We start from the raw sequence: 18,243 nt of genomic DNA on the forward strand, positions 1-18,243 counted from the left end.
GGGGGGGGGGCAGAAGGCGCTGCTTGGCACTTGGGGAGGGCGCGCGGAGAGCTGGCGAGGCGGGGGAGAGCGGCGGGGAGAGCGGCGGTCACGGTCACGGTCAGGGTCGTGGTCGCCGAGGCGGCGGAGCTGCCGCACAGCGCTGGCCGGCGGCTCCCTTCCAAGACGCCATCTTCTTCAGTCGGAGCCGCGGCCAAGGACCCGGGGTGCAGAGCCGCCGCCCCCGCCGCCGCGCTTCCTCTCCTGCTCCGCGCCGCCAGGGGTGGGGTACCTGCGGGCAGGGGCCGCCGGAGCCCCGGGAGACGCTACCTGGCGAGCCGGCCGGGGCGCGCAGCTCCACCATGTCGGCCGCGCGCCGCAGGAGCCTCCCGCTGTGGCGCCGCCAGCGGACTCCCGCGCCGGCCTGCGCCCCGGCAACCTGCGGGCGCCCGCGGGGCAGGGGCCGGCTGTGCCCTTTCCGCTCCGGGAGGTATCCGATTCATCCCCTTCAGCGAGGGGGAGGTGTCCACGGAGGGGATTTGAAAGCTCTGATTATCTAATTGCAGCTGACACTAAACCGATCTTCCTTCTTCTTTAAATTCTTTCGATTGTCACCAACGTTTGCACTTCAGGACCAGCTACAGGGAGCGCCAGGGCCCCTCTTCTGTTGTCCTGAAAGTCAGCCAAAAGAATAACGGCACAGTGCCTACTGGCTGCATGCGAATCAATGCTGCTCTTTCATACTGCCTTTGTTGTACGTTCCTTCTTGCTTCTCGCTTCTCCTAAACAACCCTGAAACATTTGGCATACCAACACTGGCGAGAATATTCTAAACGAGCCCCATATGTAAACTGGCAAGTGTCCAACTTCCTAATTACTTTCCTGCCTCTATCTAAAAAAGATCTAAGTAGCAAACACTACCCCACTGCATATTAATCAAAGCCTCTGTTTATAAATGTACAAAGCAGCCACCAAAACAATACATTGTTCTGCCTTTAGCACAATGAAAAAGAGTTTTTTTTTTTTTTTTTGAAATAAAAGCTCTCAAGTGTTTGGAGCTAGAGCTACGCAGCAGACTTGCAAGAACATAGTCAGCCTAGAAAATCACATGACAAAATGACATTTTTCTGGAACCCGAATCGTGTGATTCTCTACACTTATCTACTACTACCTATCTTACCAGTTACAAGTATCTGCCAAGTGGCTAAATGGGCTCCCCTCCAAATTTACACATGAATTTAAAAATCCATTTTCCCCTGCATTATTTTTTTCAGAAGGCCAATGTTTTATTTCAAAACAAATGTTGCTTAAATAGGGAGCCTGGACTGGGGCTGGGAGGAACCCTGGCCTCTCCATCTCATTTTGCAGGAGCTCCTCTCTAGCCCTGACAACTCGTGAGTATGTCTCTTTGGATACTGCCAGTGATGGAAGACCTGAGACCCCGCAGAAGTTCAACTGGTTTGCAAACACAGGTCATTATCTCCACATGGCAAAGCACCATGTCAGCCACTGGAAAGTCAATAATGTTCCCTACATTTGTAACTGTTTCAAAGAGACAACAGTTGACACTCTTGACATTCTCAACTCACCTACCACTAGCTCATGCCACATGGCAAGCGATAATTGCTGAGCAGTAGAGACTGGGTGGGCAAAAGAGATGTATTCCCAGTTAGAATCTGGGTCAGGAGGGGTGCCTGGGTGGCTCAGTCCGTTAACCCCCTGACTCTTGATCTCAGCTCAGGTCTTAATCTCAGGGTTGTGAATTCAAGCCTTGCGTTGGGCTCCAAGCCAGGTATGGAGCCTACTTAAAAAATAAATAAACAAAATAAAAAGAATAGCTGGGTAGGAGATAGGACAACCTAAAATTTTTATAAATTCTACCAAACTGCCCTCCCTAGCGGCTGCACTAGTTACAGCCCTACCTGCAGCAACTCGGAGTTGCCCCTTCCCATGCCCTCACCACTCAGGTGGAGTTGTTCTAGAGTCTTGCTGTGAAGACTAAAAAATTAACATGTGTGAAGCACTTGGTTCTAGCACATAGTAAGCACTCAATCAACAGTACCGCTGGTATTACAATAGATTTTCAAGTTCTGGCAGTTTGGTAAGTGAAAAATGGTCTATCACTGTTGTTTTCATTTTCATTTATTTCTCCTCTGGTCACAAATAATACTCTCTCTCAAAATGGTGAGGATGCATTTGTAGTGCCTTTATGATCTATCTGCCTGCCCACATTTTTTGCCCATTCTCCTATTGGCCTGTTTTTTTCCTTGTTGATTTATAGGAAGGCTTGGTATTTCCTCTCAGGTTTCATTTATGGGCTTGTACAAAAGGCTGTAACTTTTACACACTCAACATTGTCAGCCTTCTCTTCACCGCTTCTTGCTTAAGAGAAAATTTCAGGCCACGATCTGGAAATCAGGCCACGATCTGGAAATGTTCTCCTGTGTCACCTCCGACAGTTTTCACGTTTGTTTTGTGTGTGGTTTTCTAGCACTGTGTTGACGGAACTGCCACTTTCCCAGTAGTTTGGGAGGCCACGCCATACTAACCTAAACCTCAGAGAGAGAGAGAGAGAGAGAGAGAGAGAGAGAGTGTGTGTGTGTGTGTTCGTTCCCCAGTCCCTCCAGTGCATCTCATCAATTTATTTGTTTACTCTTGCCCCAATAACACGCAGTTGTAATTAATTACTGGAGGATCATAGGTCTATTTGATAGCTCATTATTTTTTTTTTTATTTTTCTTGACTGTTCTATTTATGCACCTTTACTCTTCTAGATGAACTTCAGAATTAGCCTACCAAGTTCCAAAAGCAATGTGCTGGGATAGCTCTGAATATGAATTTAACGTGACCAGGTTGTCACAGTAAGTTTCTGTGCTAGTTTATCATGTTACTTAGTAATGCTAACAGCTACCTTTCCAGCCCCATCTCCTCTTAGTGCCCCCTGCTCTCTGCCCCCAGCCACACTGAACCACCTGCATCGCCCACGCAGGCTGCTCTACCACCTGCCTTTCACGGCTAATCCAAAACTCAGCTCGAGTCGCCTCCATGGGAAAGCCTTCCGTGGTAGCCCCCCATCCTCGGTCTGGGTTAATGGGCATGTGGCCCCCCACAGTTATCTCTTAGTGGCACCCCAACCCACTTAGGCATGACTATGTATCCCTATACTTAGTAGGCATTCAATAAATGTTTTGCTCGGTGACTTAATGCAGACATGTTTGAGGAGACCACAGTTCTGGCAGGTTAGCCTCTCCTCCCCTGTCCGAGCGGTGCATGCTGTGTGTGGGCCTGATGCCCAAGCATTCCGATGGCGTAACCAGAGGAAAGAGACAGTGCGAAATTATCAAGCTAGTGTATCGGCTTGTCAAAAAATGGCAAAAACTGGCATTGCAATTTTTCCATATGAACAACTTTGACAGATTACTGTAAATTACAAGGTGAATCATAACAAAACTTTATAAAAGCCAGACCGATCTACTGACTTACATGCTTTTCAAAAGCATGTGGGACATAAAGGGTAAGAACGAATACAAAAATGACTGTCAGGCTGGGTCTCCCTCCATATGCTGCCACTGCCTTACGTAACAGTATAGAAAACGTATTTACGCTCGCTGGGCTAAAACAAGTATGACTTCAGTTTTCTTTTTTCTTTTTTTTTTTTCTTTTTTTTAAGATTTTATTTATTTATTTGACAGAGAGAGAGACAGGCAGTGAGAGAGGGAACACAAGCAGGGGGAGTGGGAGAGGAAGAAGCAGGCTCCCAGTGGAGGAGCCCGATGTGGGGCTCGATCCCAGAACGCTGGGATCACGCCCTGAGCTGAAGGCAGACGCTTAACGACTGAGCCACCCAGGCGCCCCCATGACTTCAGTTTTCAATTCTTCACACACGTTCCCGTTTCTACACCTACACTGCTCACTGGCATCTGTCAGTGCTTTCTGGGTACTGCGGTGGACAAGCTCGCTTTCCCTTACTGCAGCAAACACTGCGACAACCCCCTCCACAGGGAGGAGGAAGTAAGGCAAACGGCCCCGCAATTAGATGGGAGGGAACCGCGATGCTCATTAATTTTAGCAGGTTTGCACTACATAACTTTTTTTTTTTTTAAGATTTTATTTATTTATTCGACAGAGATAGAGACAGCCAGCGAGAGAGGGAACACAAGCAGGGGGAGTGGGAGAGGAAGAAGCAGGCGCCCCTGCACTACATAACTTCTTAAAGCTATGATAAAGGTGATTCAAAGTCTACCGATTCCTTCCAGGGATATTTAACCTTCTTTAATCTTTGCCAATCACACTAAACCTTTGGTGGGGGGGAAGTGTCCACATACTGATACACTTGGGAAAAAATAAATTTATGTGCTGGGCTGAAATAATCCCTTTCCATTTTTCTTTTCATGAGAAATGGCAGGCAGATAAAATCTTAAGGATGAGTCACTTACCTGCTCCCAGCCTGGGTAATTCAATATTAGTTCAGTGACCAGACATTCTTACTTTTTAACTTAACCTTATTGTCAGAGAAATGGAATCATGAGCGAAACTGCATTTTTTTGTTTTAATGCAGGTGTGGCTACAGGGGTATAAACCTGCTTACCCAGAATCAAAGTCAATGACAATCTATGTATTACTTCAAAAAAATTATATAAGCTTTTACTTGAAGCAGTATCCAGAAAAGTTTCAATGTAGCAAGAAAATGTGGCTACTCTTCCGGATTTCACCTGGATATGAATTCAGTAAGTAACTTGCACCATGAAAAAGAAAAGTTCACAAGATGCTTCAACTCTAGGAAAGACAGCTGAAATTTCAAAATGTACATTTCAGAGAAAGACGAGAGAGTTTTTTTTTGTTTTTCTTTTTTTAAGAAAAGAGAGAGAGAACACAAGCAGGGGGAGCGGCAGGCAGAGGGAGAGGGAGAAGCAGGCTCCCCACTGAGCAGAGAGCCCGATGTGGGGCTCGATCCCAGAACCCTGGGATCATGACCTGAGCCAAAGGCAGAAGCTTAACTGACTGAGCCACCCAGGTGTCCCTAGGACGAGAAAGCTTTACTGCACTGTTGAGGAATTTTACTCATTTAAAAATTTTGCAAGTTTAAGAAACAACTGCTGCTCCATAATGGCATTTCAAAGATGGCACATATTTGATGCACTTATGGAGCACTTACTGTATACAAGGCCCTCTGCTGAGTACCAAACAAATATCTTGCCCTTAGCGTCCTGCAGAGTAGGAATCCCCTTCACGTCACAGGTGAGGACTCTAGAGGCCGTGAAAGTGACTTGGCCAAAGTCACACAGGAGGTCATGGGTCTGGAAACTTTATTAGGCCGTGGCTCCACCACCGTGTCTCCTGACCCCTCAGCCATGCTGCCTCCACGCGCACTGCTGCCCCCCTGCAATCCCTGTGCTGACTCCCAAAAATCACGGGACGGAGTCCTGCAACGCCTCCACGGACAAAATCAAACAAGCTCTTTGGAACAGTGTTTGACTCAGAAACTAAAGGGAAGAGACCTTAGAGATCAGAGGTCCTGAGAGGTTCAGACCTCTGATTTTGGAGAGAATGAAATTCTAGCTGGGGGTGTGACCAGTGCTATAGTTGCCAGGACTTCCTCCCCCAGTGCAGAGCTCTTTCCACCCCACTATGTTGTGGGTATTTCCATGGTTTCCTTTGGTTTCCATAACATAGGAAAGTGAGACACTTTCTTTATAGGATACTTTCAATTTAATCGAGAGCTAAGACTTACAACTGATCAGCAAACAATGTCGGCTGCACAGTGTGCAATGAAGGTGAAGTTGTATCTGCAGACTGAGCACATTCCTGCAGCAAGAGGAGCAGAAAGCGGAAGCACGGAAGGGGCTTCGTGGGGCAGGGCCATGATGACCTGGACAGAAAGGAAGGGGGAAGCCATCAGGTGCGTGCAAGTACTGGGACAGATGACACTGAGCCAGGTGTACTTGTGACACAGCGAGGAAACAGTGCTGGTAGAATGGAAAGTAGGCCAAGTGGAAGAGAAAGGAAAACGCTGACTAGACAAGGCTGTCTTGACAGCCAGGTGGAGAAAGCGAGACTGTGCAATAGGAACGAGGAAGGCAGGACATGAATCAGTTACAAAGGCTTATCTGGCTGTGATACCAGCAACTGTTGGGAAAAGAGATGAAACTGGTATAAAATGAAGACTTTTGTTTGGGAGCCAAAAATCAATCATTTCTTATTTTATTAATAAAATATAGATCGATTCCATTTTCTGAGATGTTTATACAGAAAATGCTGATTTAGTCTCCACCCCCCCATATATATTTTAAAACTAAAATAAACTAGACATAGCTTTCCGGAGGATAGTTATAGAGACAAATATTTTAATAAAGAATATTATTTTCAATCCCCAAATTTGGAGCAATTCCTTATTTTCCTACTTATCTAGGAAGGTCCTGGTAATGTCCCGCACTAACAGCATTTGATGGGAACTCTGATGCGGTACTGCCAACTAATCACGTATCAGTGGGATAAGGCTTGAAAAAAGCAGGGTTGTTACCGTTCTTTTCCAGCTTTTCAAAACAAGCATCTGAAGTTAAAACACCAAGCTATTTAGGGATGACTATACACTCCTTGTCTGTGTTAAGATTTTCCTGACGACCATGTTTCAGTGTAGAAAGTAACTGTGTTTGATAACAACTGCTTGCGGTGAAATGGACGGGACTATATTCTTGGTCAATGACTATATTTGATAATTTCTTTTTCTTCCTTGCTTTTTGCTAACAACCACTGACCTACATCCCCTCTACCAGGAATTTAGCAGATGAGAGTTCAGACTATTTAAAGACACATGGCCAAGCTGTCTAAAAATATTTGTTTCAAATATACCACAAAGTCAACTTTTTAAGAAATACTACTATTAATACTCGCAAGCCATGTTGGAATTACTCTCTATGTTAGAAAGCAGCCCATGAAAGAAAATATTAATATAACTTGTGGAAAGTTTCGTTTAAATCCTGATCTAATGTAAGAAGCCTCCTTGCTTCTCTAGTTACAGGCCTGAGTCTCACTACCACCAGCAAACACGGTGTCCATGCTAGCACCAGTGCTGACTGTGAAATCACTGGAAATGGAACGATTTAAGAAAATAACAGAGAAACACAGCAGTTGAACACATGTACTCTGCTCTCTTCCAAAAATTTCTCTAAAACTTTGGTAAAGAAATTGTTTAAAGTACGAGTCCATCAGTAAGGTCAAGAAGATGGGAAGAAGGGAGAGAGGACAGGAGAGGAGAGCTGTTAGCAGTCTAGGAGCTGGAAAGTAAATGAACAAATGGTGATTTCTCTCAGGAGCCAAGAGAAAGCTGGTGTCCAACTGCAGGCAAGGATGCCAGCAAGAAGCAGGGGATCAGAACCCCAGACACGCAGGGGCTGAGCATGAGATCTGGCAGGTTTGGCTCGAGGTGTCTGAACAAGTGACAGTTAGAAGCACACACTCCCGGTAAAGCGCCGTGAGCTCCTCACAGATAGCAGGCACAGTCACGGGATGGCCTTGGAAACGGGCAGCAAGGTTTTAGGAAGAGCTCTCACTGCAGGATTCTACAGCATCTGCCTTGACAGACGCACATGCGCTCTTGTGCAGACCTCTAGTTTCTGGTGAGAAATGAACTTAGCTGAAGGAGCTAATGCCATCAGAAAACATGAGAAATAGGGGCGCCTGGGTGGCACAGCGGTTAAGCATCTGCCTTCGGCTCAGGGTGTGATCCCGGCGTTATGGGATCAAGCCCCACATCAGGCTCCTCCACTATGAGCCTGCTTCTTCCTCTCCCACTCCCCCTGCTTGTGTTCCCTCTCTCGCTGGCTGTCTCTATCTCTGTCGAATAAATAAATAAAATCTTTAAAAAAAAAAGAAAACATGAGAAATAAAATACAAAAATAGGAGGGGCGCCTGGGTGGCTCAGTCGTTAAGCGTCTGCCTTCGGCTCAGGGCGTGATCCTGGCGTTCTGGGATCGAGCCCTGTATCGGGCTCCTCCGCTGAGAGCCTGCTTCTTCCTCTCCCACTCCCCCTGCTTGTGCTCCCTCTCTCGCTGGCTGTTTCCCTCTGTGTCAAATAAATAAATAAAATCTTAAAAAAAAAATTACAGAAATAGGAGGAAACAGAACCCAACTTTAAAATTCAATTGAGGGGCGCCTGGGTGCCTGTCAGTTAGGCATCTGCCTTTGATTCAGGTCATGATCCCGGGGGCCTGGGATTGGATTCTGCATCGGGCTCCCTGCTCAGTGGGGAGACTTGCTTCTCCCTTTCCCTCTGCCCCTCCCCCTGCTTGTGCTCTCTCTCTCAAATAAATAAAAAAATCTTTAAAAAAAATAAAATTCAACTGAAATGAATCTATCTACCATCTAGCTAGCTAGCTCACTCCATTATATGCATATAGTGAATAGGGACCAAAATATGTCTATCTGTATCACAGGACAGCAAAGTTGAAAATAGCACAATGGTTCTCGGATAAAAGGAATGCCTCATTTTATGTGTTTTTACCTGGTTGGAGCTTACTGGGATGCTGCTGTGCTCCGGCTCCAGGGAGGGGAGGAGGGCTTACCCCTGCAGGCCCAGCACCCTGGGTCGGGCTCACACTGGTCAGAGCCCCTGTAGGCAATGGCTGACCTCTCTTTAACAGCTGCTTCTGTTCTTGCTGGCGGAAGCGTGGAGGCACCTCACGAGGCAGGTAACGGGATGCAGCTGGCTGCTGGCTGCTGGCAGACACACGTTTGCCATTGCTGCTGCTGGACAGAGTGCTGGTGGAAGTGCTGGTACTGGTACCGGCAGGTTGGGGCTGGCTTGAACAGGTCTTAGTAGGTTCTGGCACTATAAGGAACAAAATGACAAGAACCCAAAACTTTAGTAACACTTCTTAAAACCCAACCCAAACCAAAGAAAGCAAAATAAAAACTGAGAAAGAAATGACAATGTAGTGCTCTGGAAACAGAAACGGACTAAAGTCCAGAGGTTCAGGTTCGAGACCCAGTTTTCTTAGAAACTAACTGCAATTCTGAGCAGCACGTTTTGGCCCACAGTTGCCTCATCCGTAAAATGGGTGATTCAGTTAAGTTAGAGCAGCAGTTCACAGCAGTTCACACTTCTGCTTACATCAGACTCGACTCAACACGTTCCCAGGTGACTGATCTGATGCTGGCAGTCCCCGGACCACACTCTGAGAACCACGGCTCTTGGCCAGTGTTTTCTCAAATTAAGGGATCTTAGATGCCCATCAATTTATATATATTTTTATTTTAATTCTGATGACCACACACACACACACACACACACACACACGTGCCTTCTGCGTTATCCGATTAAAGCATTTGTGCTGATGCTATCTATAGCACTATTACACTCCACTCCAGATTTGCTGGAAAAGAACACAGGTGGGCTAACTTGCAAACGATGCATTTGCATTAAGTGAAAGCCAAAATGCCATCTGAGTGTTGCATAAACAAAAGTTCCACAGTAATTTCAACAGAAAGGAGGAGCAGGAGAGCTGAGTGGTAGCCCTGACAGGACCGTACTACTACTAAGCATGCCAAATGCGAAGGTGATTTTAGTAGTAAGCCTGCATTTGTAAGGGAGCACAGACACATCAAATGCAAAGAATCTGAGGCTCAAACGTCGTTCCCATCTTGAACCTGAAACATGAATATCCAGGGGATTACATTTACCTTTTATTAAAAAAAAAAAAAAGATTTCATTTATTTATTTGAGAGAGAGAGCGAGCGCGTGCACACATGAGCTGGCGGCGGCGGGGGGGGGGAGGTGTCAGAGGGAGAGAGAGAAGCAGGCTCCCTGCTTAGCAGGGAGCCTGATGCGGGGCTCAATCCCAGGACCCTGAGATCATGACCTGAACAGAAATCAAGAGTTGGGACGCTTAACGGACTGAGCTAGCCAGGCGCCCCAACCTCTCCGTTGTCTTTAGCAGCGATAGTCACTTTGGCCATCCTGAGACACTCTCCTCCTCGGCCTCCGTGACTCTGAAAGTCCTTGCTTGGATTCCCACTGGCCTCTACAGCTATTCCTTCCCATTCCCTGCGGCAGCCTTCCTCTTTTGCTGTTCCTTAAGGTTTTGCTGCAGATGCTCACCCAGTCTACTCCCACAGCTTTACTCATCAACCCTGTGGCCACGATGCAAGACCGAACGGCTACCGAAGATGGACATCTGCATGTCTTACAGGCACTTCAAAATCAGAGTGTCCCCATACTCACTGGTTTCCTCACTCCCTCTTCTTTCGAGTTCTGCTATCACTCTCCTGGCAGATGGCCCCGAGTCGGAAACCTGGGCTCCATCCTTGACTCTGCCCTTAATCCTGCCCAACCTACCTCCAACTAACCACCGAACCTTGACATTTCTACCTTATCTTAAATATGCCTCGCAAGTATCCCTCAAGCTCATCCGCCTGTTTCCATTCCTATTGCACCAACCAGAGCCTGGAGCACCGTTATTCCTCGTCTGGACACTACAAGAGCATGTCTGCTTCTAATCCTTCACCTACTGCAGCCGGCGTGGTCCTGAGGTACACATCTCCTCCTGGCTAAAACCCCTGGAAGCTTCCCAGCCCCTCAGGATACAGTTCACAGTCCTGAGCAGGTAGCTGTCCCTAATCCCCACTTTTCTAGACCCGCCTGCTAACTTCACTATGCCGAACCTCTCTCTTCAGGGACCACTATTCTCCCCTCTTCCACCTAACTACTATGTCTCATCAATTTTCATACACAGCTCTGCACATTTTAACATTTCTGAAATTGAGATGCATCCTATAATTGATGACGTATGTATCAGTTTAACTGGCAGTATTTATTCTAAGCAGTATATAAAATAATGCATAACTGATAATATATCAGATTCAAGAAGACATGGTGATTCCTAGTCATTCTTTAATTATCAGATTAAATGTCACTTCTCAGTCCCCCCTGCCCCCCGGTTCCGCCCCTCCCCACGTTCCCAGTGCCCCGTATGTGCGCCAGTGCTCAGCACCACACACTGCTTTCTAGTTGGCCGTCTCCCCGAGAGGCTGCATTTGACGTCAGCACGGTGCCTGGCACACAGTAAGTGCTCAACAAACGTTAAAGGGCTTGACTTTTTCTCAAACACACACTCTGAAGTTAAAGAGAAACGCAGAAATAGCAGAATATAAAGAAAGTAATTGGTAAAGCAGAAAAAATACTAGACTGGAAAACTGAAGGCCTGGATTCCAGGCCAGTTCCCACTGATTGTGTGCACAGTCCTGGTCGGGTGGTTTCCTATGCCTGCGGCTTGGTCTCCTCACTGGGAAATGAAAGGTTGAGACCGGCTGACTCCCTCCGGTTCCTTCCAACTCTGAAAGCCTAGGATTTTCTGAGGGAAGAACAAAGGACGTGGCACACGGTGTCGGTTCTGTGATGGCTACCCCTTCCGAGTGCACGGAGTTTCTCTTCCTCAGGTTCTGCTGTGCTCCGCTCCTAGTTCCCTGGCCTTGCTACAGACGGTGGAAGATTTTTTATAATTTACTTAGATTTGATGGTTATTCACCTTCAACTCAAAAGCATAGGAGATGAACATCCATTCTATCCCTTTTTCTTAAAAAAAGCTATAAAACCTATTATAGGTTAATTTTTAAACATAGGAGGTTTCAAATATATTTTTTTCTGACATTGGCCTTTAGCTGATTAAAACTGCAGAAGTTCCTAAGTATTTAACCCAAGGAGTCGAAAACTTCTATCTACACAAACCTTCACAGGCGTGTGTAGGGCAGTTTTATTGCTAGTTGCCCAAAATGGGAAGCAACTGAGATGTCCTTCTAGGCGTGATGGATAAAGGAACTGGTACATCTGTACAATGGAAAATTCACATTTAAAAAGAAATGAGTTATCAAGCCCTGACAAAAAATGAAGGAATCTTACAGGCATACTACCAAGTAAAAGAAGCCAATCCGAAAAGGCTTCCTAGTCTATGATTCCCACTATATTGTGGAAAAGGCAAAACTATGGAGATAGTAAAATCATCAGTGATTGACAAGGGCTTGGGGAGGGAGAAAGAGGTAGAGCACAGGGGACATTCAGGGCAGTAAATCGGTATGATACTTTAATTGTGGCTATATGACATTAGCATTTGTCAAAACCCCTTAGAACTATGTAATACGAAGTTAACTCAAATGTAAACTGTGGACTTTATTTTTTATTTTTTAAAGATTTTATTTATTTATTTGACAGAGATAGCCAGCGAGAGAGGGAACACAAGCAGGGGGAGTGGGAGAGGAAGAAGCAGGCTCATAGCGGAGGAGCCTGATGTGGGGCTCGATCCCATAATGCCGGGATCACGCCCTGAGCCGAAGGCAGGAGCTTAACCGCTGTGCCACCCAGGCGCCCCTAAACTGTGGACTTTAATTAACAATAATGTATCACTATTGGTTCATTGATTGTAACAAATGCACCCCACCAAGGCCGAAGTTCATAATGGGAGAAACTGAGGATGTGTTAGTTGCGGGGAGAAGTACTGTGGGAACTCTCTATACTTTCTGCTCAGCCTTTCCATAAACCAAAAACTGCTCTAAAAACCAAAGTCTATTAGGAACTCTTGTGCACTGTTGGTGGGAACGCAAACTCGTGCAGCCACTGTAGAAAAGAGTATGGATGTTACTCAAAAAATTAAAAATAGGGGCATTTGGGTGGCTCAGTCAGTTAAGCGTCTGACTCTTGATTTCAGGTCATGATCTCAGCGTGGTGATACTGAGCCCCATTTTGGACTCCACACTGGGCATCGAGCCTGCTTAAGATTCTCTTTCTCCCTCCCCTTCTCCCTCTCTCTTAAAAAAAAAAAAAAATTAAAAACAGAATGACTGTATGATCCAGTAATTCCACTACTGGGATTTACCCAAAGAAAATGAAAACACTAACTTGAAAAGATATATGAACCCCTAAGTTTGCTGCAGCATTATTTACAATAGCTAAGATATGGAAGCAGCCCCAGTGTTCACTGATAAATGAACAGATAAAGAAGATGTGGTACGTACACACACACACACACACACACACACACACCACTGGAATATTACTCAGCCACAGTAAAGAATGAGATCTTGCCATTTGTGACAATGTGGACCTAGAAGGCATAATGCTAAGTGAAAGAAGTCAGTCAGAGAAAAACAAATACCATATGGTTCACTCATACGTGGAATTCAAGAAACAAAACAAATGAATAAACAAAGAAAAAAAAAGAGACAAACAAAGAAACAGACTCTTAAATACAGAACACAAAGTGGTGGTTCCCAGAGGGGCGGGAGGTGGGGGATGGGTAGGATGGAGAAGGGATCAGGAGCTCACTCAGCATGATGAGCACTGAGTAAGGTATGGAATTGTTGACTCACTATACTGTACACCTGAAAACTAACAGAACACTAATTACACTTTGATTAAAAAAAAAAACCCAAATCTATTAATTAAAATGACAAAAAACAGAGAAGCAAACTTGCTGCCCCTCTCACAATAGCAACTTTCCATTACAACTTTGAAAATAAAATTGAGAGCAAGGCAGAAGTACATCTGATCGGGAAACACCACCACTGAATTTACTTAAAAATATGTGATTGGCATGGGGGCACCTGGGTGGCTCAGTCAGTTAAGCTACCGACTCTTGATTTCAGCTTGGGGCATGATCTTGGGGTCATGGGATCGAGCCCCAAGTTAGTCTCCGCGCTCAGTGTGGAGTCTGCTTGTGATTCTCTCTCTCCCTCTCCCTTTGCCCCTCCCCCAGCTCACACTCTCTCTAAATAAATAAAATCCTTTTTTAAGGGGCGCCTGGGTGGCACAGCGGTTGGGCGTCTGCCTTCAGCTCAGGGCGTGATCCCGGCGTTGTGGGATCGAGCCCCACATCAGGCTCCTCCGCTATGAGCCTGCTTCTTCCTCTCCCATTCCCCCTGCTTGTGTTTCCTCTCTCGCTGGCTGTCTCTATCTCTGTCGAATAAATAAATAAAAAAAAATCTTAAAAAAAAAATCCTTTTTTAAAAAATAAAAATATGTGATCAGCATGATATCATTTCACTTTATTACACATTTTAATGTATCTGGCCCAAAGGTTTTACTCTAGACCTGGCCCTTGCTTCTTAGGAAACCCGGAGTATAAACATAATTGGTTTACTAAAAAATTCAAAAGAAGCAGCAGCAGAAGAAAAGGAGGAAGAGGAGGAAAAGCAGGAAGCACAGAATAAGCAAACAGAACTATCAGTAAGCTACAGAGTTCTACCTACCCCTTGCTAAGGAAAACCCTCATGTCTTGTAATAACTGACACTGGAGGCCAGCTACCATCAGTCAAGTACTTCCGTCTGTCACCCAGCCTTTTCAAAGAATGGAAATGCAGAAAACCTGCCTGCACTCAAAACCTGATGGAAACAACCATCAGGGACCTAAGAAATCACCCTGTCCCACCCTCCTCCACACAGACCCCCAGGGCCCAAGTGAGCTGACCAAGATGCGCTGGGAGCCTCGTCTCTGAGCCCCAGCCCGTGCTCTTCCACTACACGGCTGTCATCTTCTCAAGAAGATCAGGGGACAAACACAGGCTGTTTCTCTTCAAACTATTTAGAGGAAAATGAATTCGTGCTACAGAAATGAAGAAGTCTAACATGACGAATGCTATCAGTGGCTGGTTTTGAAGAAGCATAATAAATGAATGTTATCAATAGGTAACTAGTTCGGAATATAAAGCACCAATCCTAAGATATCTGAATACGGAATATTCCATTTTCCTCGTGTTGTCTGCACTACATGATGTGTGGTCACTTTTACAGCCTCATTTGAAGAGTCAAAGAGTCCCAAACCAGTCTCCCCTCTGAAGGGGAGAGGGCTGTGTAGGGCAGGGCAACTAAATGTTTCTCACATTTTTGAAAGGTGGGGAAAGAGCAATGAGGACTATGTGACAAAGACCATCCAAGGCCAGCAAAGTCTAAAACAGTTGCTATCTGGTCCTTTGTAGGAAAAGTCTGAAGGAAAGGGAAGAGAAGCCTCACTCAGCAGAGTCATGAGGGAGAAGGAACCAAGAATTCTGACCCTGTCGAGCTGTGCCTCTGGCCTCTTTTATATGAGAGAGCGACAAAGCTTCTCTGGTGTAAACCAGTATTTTTCAGATCTTTGAACACTAGCAGCTAACTCACGTAATCTCAACCGGTAAGCGGAGGATCTCAAAATTGGATCTGTTCATATAATATAGATAAACCAAATGGGCAGTTTCTGACCAGCCATCTGCTCTCTTCAGATACAAATTTCTCAATCTCTCGCTGCCCAAAGAAATAGGGTATCCAAGTCCTAGTGACACTGCTCGTCTCAAACTCACCTGTGTCCAAGCCTATCCCTCAAACAACAGAGGCTCACAGACGAGTCTATCCTACACATCATTGTTTTAACAGAGCAGAACACAGGCAGGCTGTGGGAATTTCAGCCTGATTTTATTCAGGGACCGTCAACAGGTCACTGACTTAGAGAACATGAAGACAGCAGCCAGGTAACTTCGGCGTGTGGGCCAACTCTCACTGGGCTCTCCTCTCCCCAGTAAACTCTCCCCTTTCCTTTTAAATGACAGTGACACCTGCTGGGGAAAACGCAGACATGAAACCACCCTCTGAGAAACCAAGGCTTCTTTAAAATAATTTTCTGCTTTCAGTTACAATTTTCGAAGGGCACAGTCACAACAGGGCCCACACAACTGCGAAATTCCCACACTGCTCTCCCCCAAAACAGCAGGCTATGGTATGGACAGGAAGTTCAGACTGGCTCTTCAGGACTCCAGAGGGCGGCTTTAGAAGGAGCGCCTCTTCAAACTCTGATACTAGAAGACCTAGAGCAGGAGCCTCCATTGTTGACCCAGCTTCCTTAACTTTTATCCCACTGGTCTCCGCATCTCAGCATCTGAGATTCAGTTCCCCGCCTCCCCAGGCCCCTGGCCTTCCCCTCTGCCACCCACACCTTTGCACCATCCCAACCTCCACTGTGGTCTGCGGACTGCCCAACGCTGCACGCTCAGGGAATGATGAGACCTACCACCTACCAATGCTGCTCCAAGACCCCACTGCCGGCAAGAATCCCTCTGATAATCTAACGTGGTCTGCCAAAATTCCCTTATTGTAACTGATACCAGCCAGCTCCCTGCATGCACAACACGGATGTGCAGGCGACCCAGGTGGAGGCCATCTCTTGTGCATGCGCGTGCACGTGTGCACGCACACACACGCACGCACACACACACTAAGCCCTCCTAGAGCCAGCCGCTGTTCTGGACGCTCGGGCGGATGCCTGAGAACAGAAAAGGCAGACTCCCGCCCATGGAGCTCACATCTCAGCAGGGCAAGAAGGAAAGAAAAGGCCGCATAGTGAGATATGCAGCCGCAGAGGTGAGATGCTCTGGAAAACCAGGAAAGCAGGGCACAGTGAGTCAGGGGTCAAATCTCTGTCCGCTCGCTTTCGCTGCCTAGCATTCTTTTTACCCCCCGAGTGTGTCTGTACCCTCATGTACCCTCTCTGTATTTATTTAGGTCCTAGTCAATGGATACCAATTTCGTGCCAGACATTCGGTATACTGTGGAAAACATGGTTCCTGTCCTTGTAGTTTATAATCTAGTAAGAGATTATGACTCCACAAACACACACGTACTCGTTGGGGTAAGCATGACAAGAGTAACAGTGGGACAAAGAAGCTAACTCCGGAGAGGAAGTGACAGTAAGGCCGGGCCTGGAGCACCGCCAGCCAGATGAAGTGTGTGCACGCACACCCAAGCTCGTGTGCGTATGTAGGCTCTGCGAGCTCACACCCACCAGCCGGCACAGTGTGGGGAAGGTCCTGGCCTGAGAAGGAGCTTTTGTGCTGTCAAGGGCTGAAACAACGCCAGTGTGGCTGGAGCTTGGTGCCTCAACGGAGAGCCGCTGGGCCTGAGGCTGGAGAGGCAGGCATAGGCTTTGTAAGGGTTTTGGAATCCACCTGGTGGCCAATAGCTGGAGAGCCCCTGGGGTGTTCCTGTTCTGGCTGTAGCACACAGAGAAGTCTGGAGCCTCCGGTTTCAGGAAGAAGTTCTCCAGGAACAGGCTCCTCTGATTACAAGTTCATGGACAGTTGACATACTCTTTCACTGCTGTTTAAACTCAACAAGCACGTGACCTTGATCAAGAGCCCGTCTGTGCAGGCTCTAGAGCCAGGGGGTCCTGTCTGCTTGCCCCTTGTCACCTTCACAGGTAAGGAAACAACAAGGTAGCCACGGCCCACAGCAGCACCCCCCCTCCTTGCTCCACTCCACGAATCTGGCGGGGGGACCCTTGGGATGTTAGGTTCCTATCAAGGTCCACCTTCCCTTCCTCACCAGGGACTTAACAGAGCAGAGAGCACAGGTGCCCAGTGCACCAAGACATTTCCATCTTATTACCCAAGTCATACTACCAAAACATTCTTTTCTTTAAAAATGTATTTGGAAGGGTGCCTGGGTGGCTCAGTCTGTTAAGTGTCTGCCTTTGGCTCAGGTGGTGATCCCCTGCTCTGCGGGGAGCCTGCTTCTCCTCCTCCCCCTCCCTGCCACTCTCCCTGCTTGTGTGCGTGTGCTCTGTCAAGTAAATAAAATCTTTCAAAAATTTTATTTGGAAATACTTAAGATGTACAAAAAGGCATAAAGTCCAAATAATCAACAAACCTTCATGTACCCAATCTCCAGCTTAAGAAATAAAATGTCACCGATTCCACCAAAGTCCCATCTTCCCCTCCCCTTCCCTGACCCTCCCCCTCCCGGACTATATACTCTGAAGAGACCCTCCCGAGGAGCAACTCGAGCTTTGTCATTCCCACACACCTCTCTACAGATGCAGTGTGGTGGCTATGGGCACGGACTTGGGGTTTACATGTCAGCTCTGCCCCATACTGGCTGGTGACCCTGGGTACGTTACTTAACCTGTCACTCAGTTGTGCCATCTGTAAAATGTGGGTAAGTGGGCGGTAAAAACGGGGGTAAGAGTACCTTACTGAGAAGGCTCTCTGAGGAGTGAATGTTAATATACGTAAAGAACTGTTCAGAACAATGTCTAGCACATAGTAAGTGCACTATAAGTGTTTATTACAGTAAAGAAAAAACACGCAAGGACACTTGTTAAGGATGGTGAGGCAGCTCCATCCAGGACCCTCTTGACGGGCTGAGGGGCGTAGGGTCCATGCGCTGGGATTTACAGTGGGGGAGAGAGATAGGGTTCGACTCCAAGTGCAGCGGGGACAGACGGGGAGTTATAGCCAGGGAGCAAGAGCAGGGCA

At 46.8% G+C, this 18,243-nt stretch overlaps 1 protein-coding gene across 1 annotated transcript in view; it reads right to left on the reverse strand.

The window, feature by feature from the left end:
• The window catches only part of TNRC6C (trinucleotide repeat containing adaptor 6C), a 99,803-nt gene that overhangs the window by 71,014 nt on the left and 10,546 nt on the right, over positions 1 to 18,243 (reverse strand). Inside the window, exon 3 of the mRNA XM_008693809.2 lies at positions 8,480 to 8,806. Coding sequence (XP_008692031.2) covers positions 8,480 to 8,806 — 327 coding nt within the window. The remainder of the gene's footprint in view (positions 1 to 8,479; positions 8,807 to 18,243) is intronic.

Source organism: Ursus maritimus, unplaced genomic scaffold, assembly GCF_017311325.1.
Source record: "Ursus maritimus isolate PB19 unplaced genomic scaffold, ASM1731132v1 scaffold_24, whole genome shotgun sequence".
Lineage (NCBI taxonomy): Eukaryota > Metazoa > Chordata > Mammalia > Carnivora > Ursidae > Ursus > Ursus maritimus.